The 5,500-nt window shown below is 53.4% G+C and overlaps 1 protein-coding gene across 1 annotated transcript in view; it reads left to right on the forward strand.

Annotated features, from left to right (window-relative positions):
* Positions 1 to 3,537: 3,537 nt before the first annotated feature.
* MOB3C (MOB kinase activator 3C) overlaps positions 3,538 to 5,500 on the forward strand; it is a 12,944-nt gene continuing 10,981 nt past the window's right edge. Inside the window, exon 1 of the mRNA XM_010181875.1 lies at positions 3,538 to 3,955. Within this exon, the coding sequence (XP_010180177.1) occupies positions 3,538 to 3,955 (418 nt within the window). The remainder of the gene's footprint in view (positions 3,956 to 5,500) is intronic.

A 5,500-nucleotide genomic window follows, 5' to 3' on the forward strand; every position in this document is an offset into this window, starting at 1 on the left:
TGCTGGTGCCCTTTTCCACCAGTTAGACTCAGGATATGTCCGGGTCCATTCTCAAAGGACTTTGCTTTTCTTCCCAGAAAGCAGGGGCGGGTGCTGGGTCTCTGGCCCAGGGGAAACTGAGGCATTGGTGACTGTGCAGAGCCTGTTTGGTCCGACTTGGTACGTCCCATCTCAGCACCCCAGCTGCAAGGGCCGTAGCTGCTATTTCAAGCCCTGGTCCTGGCCTCTGTGCAGGTCCCTGCCTACGCTGCTCACATCCTTCCCTGCACATCCATCTCTCTGGGTAGTGACAGCTTTGGAGCGAGTTGGAGAACAAATCTGCTCCTTGGCCCAGTGCCTCTCTCTGCTTCTTCAGGCCGTAAAACCCAGGATGTGCTTGTTTTTGGCTTGGTGCTAAATTTAATTTCTGAAAAACATTTTTCTCCAGTAAAGGTTCACAGGGCCTTTTAATGACTTGGTAATTTGGTAGCGGTACTGGCAAGGATCCCGAAAGCAAAACCGCTCACGTTACTTTGGCACATGAAGCTGCCTGGGGAGCTGAGAGGCTGCGGTGCCGTGCTGGTGTCCCAGGGGCTCAGGGGACAGCTCTGCTCCCAACACTTGGGCAGCAATGGGTTTTGCTCCTCTTTCCCAAGAATCTCTAACAGGGATGGTGGAAAAACACCTGGCAGATGTTTAGCAGGTCTGTTGCTCTGCTTTTTGTTTGTTTGTTTGTTTTTTAAATTGGTGTTTGATTCAGATGGTGCTGAAGCATGAAGCACATTCCCACTTCCCTGAGGAGCGAGAGCAGCTTGCAGGGTAACACCAAGATCTGGTCGTGGATGATGCAGAGATGCAGCTGTGGGACAGGTTACGGGTCTGGCTGCAGGAGATGAGATGCAGTTTATTTCCCAGGGAGCAGCTCAGTATTTGCAGAGGACTTGCAGCAGGAGGCACAGGAACAAGGGACCCCCCCCGTATTAGTGGAGAACAGACTTTACTGCTGGCCCCTGCACATGCCACATCTGATGGGAAATTGTTTGCCAGGGTGGCTTCTCATCACCCTGGGACAACCCAGGCTCTGCATGGAAGAGCCTGAGAGCAGCAGCAGCTCCTGGAGCAGAGGAGGGCAGGGACAGCCCCATGTCCTGGCTCGGGCTGAGGTGACAGCAGAGCCAGTGACCGGTGTTTTGGAGAGGTGAAAGCACCAGAGGTGCTGCTGGCCCCCTTCCTCCATACAGACAGACTGTGCTGGATGCCTCATCCCAAAGGGGAGCCTGGCACTGTCTGCACTACTGGATTAGGATCCCCATTGCTACAGCTATATTTAAATACATATGTATGTATACGTACATATTTTAGAAACTGTTATGCATTAGCAAACTCCCTGGTAGGCTTTTTTTAATGGTGTTATCAACAGGATGTGCCTTGAATATGTGACAGGCAAGTGGGAAGCCCCAGTTAAGGGCTTTTCTTTACAGCCTCGCTGTGCCGAGGGTCCCCTGGCCCCTGTTGGGCTCTTGGGGCTGCCATACCAGAGACCCTTCCCCTGAGGACAGGTAGGACTCATGACAAGATGACAGCTCCCTCCATCAGTTGGCATTTTGGAGAGCTTGTGCTCTATTTTTTGAGGTGGGGAACAAGCTCTTTGATGTGGCTGGAACCGGCTGCTTGGGGCAAGGGAGGAAAAAGCATCCAAGAAACATCCCTCAGCCACTGCCCTTCGTGAATAAATGAGGACAACAGGGCTGGAGCCATTAAAATCCTACCCAGCCACGTGAGCTGGGGAAGATTTGCAGATACCCCAGTATTAAAATCATAACATTGTGTGATGGCTGTGACCCCCTGCGTGGGGCAAAAAGCAACAGAAACATACAGTTTCAGGTCTGGTTGTATCTGGGTACAGCAGAGCACGGTGGGGTTTGGTACCACCGTGCTGTGAGCTGCGTAACAGTGGCACAGCCACGCTGCAGCCTGTGGGAAGGGCTGTGGTTAGTGCATAAAGACATTCACGTTAGGGTTTCCACCCACGCCAGGGTCTTCCCCTTGCATCCACATGCTGATTGTGGAGCAGAAATCCCCGCAGGGCAGATCCTGCCGGTGTTTGGGATCGTCACCAGCTCCTGCTGCCTCCCAGCGATGCCCCCGTGGATGGGCATTGAGGGCAGCACAGGGTTTCTCTTGCAAGATGTTTAGCCTGGTCTCTGCAGGGCAAAATGGGACCCACCTGTGGCTCAGGACTAAGTTTAGAAAACTGAGTTTACATAGCAAGCATTTGGCTAAAAGACGTCTTTTTCATAATGAATGTGTATCCAAGTTTTGCCTGGGCACGATTCCCTCCTGCTCGTGACTTTGGGCAAGTCACTTCCCCTTTTCGTAAATATTTTTCTTCCTTTTTTTTTATTTTAACTCTTTCTCTATCTCCTCTGGTCAGGGGGGGAGGCTTTTGAGGGTTTAAAGCCTTCCCTAAGCCTCAGCAAAGGATTCAGCAAAAGGAGGCCTTGTTCTCACATTCCCACCAGTGGTTATGAGCGCAGGTAACGAAATGCACAATTTCAGCCTGTCCACGACAGCCTGGATGGATGGAATTTCCACTGGAGCTTCAGGGAGGAAAAGGGGAAAAAAAAGAAAAGGGGGAAATACTGCAGCTCTTGTCTGTGCTGCAAACTTCGGGCAGGAAAGGGTGAGCTCAGTGCTTTGCCGAGCTGTGACTTCCAGACCCAGTCACCCTGAGCATCGGCTGCCACTCCAACAGCTCCTGTGTGCATTGTGTGCAGGCCGGGAAGGCCGGCCGGATCCTGGCATCGTCGTGTTGCTGTGCTGCCATTTCCCTTCTTTGGATGCAGGTTTTGTTCTTTTGGACAAACGCACACGGGGCAGAACAACAGAAATAATCCCCTCTTTTCCCATTGATCTCAGTGCTGAGGCTGTGTGAACCAGCAGGCAGCTGCGGTCACAGCGTGGTCCCCAGGGCATCTCTCGCCAGCCCTGCAGCAGCGTCCGGGGTTATTTGTGCTGAGAAATCCCTGGGCAAGAGATGCTTCCCCTTTGCTGGAAGAGGAAAGGGCCACCAGGTTGGGACTATCCAAGTTGGTGAGCTCTGCTGATATCGTGGCTCTCACTTTATTGCAGCAGTTGCTGATAAAAGCGCTGGAGGTAAGAGGCTGACTGGAGGCTGGTGAGCTCCCGGTGTGCTCGGAAGGGAGGAAGGGCTCTGTCTGCCATTGAGCTCTGCACGGGGCACACGTGGCACTGCTCATCTTCTCCAGTGCCGGGAGCTGCTGTGTGAGGTGGCAGCAGCCGCTCCAGGTGACCCTGGTGGGTATGGAGGGGCTGGGAGCTCACCCTGAATCTCCATCCCCTTGTGCTGCTGCAGCAGCGAGGTCAGCCAGCATCATGGTGCAAACTGGTCCCTGTGAGTGTGCCTGCAAGTGGAGCTGGCTTTGTACGTGACCAAACTTTTTCTCTTTCTCCTCCCAGAAACCTTCACCCCTGAAGAGTCCAGCCTTGGATTTCAGGTCGTGCAGAGCCTCTGCCCTCACCCTGGCCGGCCCCGCCATGGCGTTGTGTCTCAAGCAAGTCTTCAACAAAGACAAAACGTTTCGTCCTCGAAAGAGGTTTGAGCCGGGCACCCAGCGCTTTGAGCTGTACAAGAAAGCCCAGGCCTCCCTCAAGTCCGGGCTGGACCTGAAAGCGGTGGTGCAGCTGCCTCCTGGCGAGAACATCAACGACTGGATCGCCGTGCACGTCGTGGACTTCTTCAACCGCATCAACCTTATCTACGGCACCATGTCGGAGTACTGCACGGAAAGGAGCTGCCCCATCATGTCAGGTGGGCTCAAATACGAGTACAGGTGGCAGGACGACAGCAAATACAAGAAGCCGACCAAGCTGTCGGCCCCGCAGTACATGTGTATGCTGATGGACTGGATCGAGATGCTCATTAACAACGAGGACATCTTCCCCACCAGGATAGGTGAGTGTGCTCTGGTTCTTTGTGGGAATGGGCTGGGATGTAACCAGTTCATTTTCCCAAGCCTCAGGTGTGCCTCGGGGTTGGTATTGCTGAACTTTGTGATTGCAAGGGTAGTGGCCTTTCCTTCTCAGTTTCCATCCTGCATCCTCTTGCTGCAAATTGAGCTCTATTTCTTTCTGGTTCTCCAGGTAGGTTCACGCTCCCAAAGTCTAGCCTTTGTCCCACCTTGCTGCTCCACTTCTCAGCTCTCTTTCCACCTCTGCTAATTCATCTCAGGCCTGATTATACACCCCATCTTGCTGTTTAGCTGAGGCATCCCTCAAGCAGAGATGCCTGACCCAGGATATGGCCTTTCCAGCTGACAACCCCAAGCATGTATGATGCATCCTTTCAAAAAGTTTGGCCTCAAAAGCTTGCAGCAGCTGCCAAAGGCAACACAGCTTGCAGACTAACCCCTCTGCTGCTGACCTGCAGCGCCTGGCAGCTGCAGGGGCTGATATGAGCCCTGCTACTTAGCTGCTTTCCTGTAGTTTGGGGTGATGAGGTCAAGGGCTGGAGCTGATGCATTGGCTGATGGGGCTGCTGGAGCCTCAGGTCGTGCCTCAGAGCTGTTGCTTTTCAGATGAAACGCAAAACTGCTCGAATGTAAAAGAAGATTTAAGGAGCTTTAGGTGGAATGTCTGGCCCTGCAAATCTGATTGACCTCTTCTGTTTTCCTTATCGCCACAGCTGACAGAGCCATGTGAAATCAGTGCACTTTAGGCCCAAGTTTTTCATTAATATGCTGGGAAGCATTGAAGAAAATGGTCTGTGTGGGATTACTGGCTGACACTAATTGCTGTAGCCCTATTTGGCTGTGCTGCAACATCTCGTTGTGTGCCTTTTTCATTGAAGTCTGCAGCCCTTGGAGGCTCAGAGGGCTTGCGGCCCTCCACAAGCAAGAGGTGCTACGGTGCCTGAGGGCTGGTTAGACCAAACTCTTAATTTTAGCTTTCTGGGTTGGGGTGATTGCCTGGACCCCTGGTCTGACCTGGCTGTACTGGCTTTGCCTGAGGTTAGGGTGGTACAACTCCCCTTTCAGGGGTTGGTTTCTCTCTCTCCATCACCTGGAGCCAAGAGCTGCAGGCAAGCGCTGCCTTCTTTGCCTCACCAGCGATCTGGGGCAGTACCAGATCCTCATCCCAGAGGGCAGGTGGATGGAGCTGTCTTTGGGACACACATGGGAGTCAGCCCCTGGAGTCACCAGGAGCCTTCGATGCAGCATGGAGGCATCTCTCCCTCATGGGCTCCATGATCCCGGCAGATGGAAGAGGCTGAGAGCATCAGTGTGGGATGCTCCGTGTCAGCAGCCCCAGCTTTGCCTGGGACAGCAAAGTACTCACTAATTCCGGCTGCAGCGGGGCACAGGCTCACTGCTGAGGGGCGAAAGAGCAGCCATGGGGTATGGCTGGGTCTTCCTGTTCCTGAGGTGGCTTCTTCCCAAGGAGAAGCTCCCTGTGCCATTAAGAGTAGGGGTGCAGATGTGGATTTACTCAGTTTTCCCTA

This window comes from Mesitornis unicolor, unplaced genomic scaffold (genome assembly GCF_000695765.1).
Source record: "Mesitornis unicolor isolate BGI_N332 unplaced genomic scaffold, ASM69576v1 scaffold13653, whole genome shotgun sequence".
Lineage (NCBI taxonomy): Eukaryota > Metazoa > Chordata > Aves > Mesitornithiformes > Mesitornithidae > Mesitornis > Mesitornis unicolor.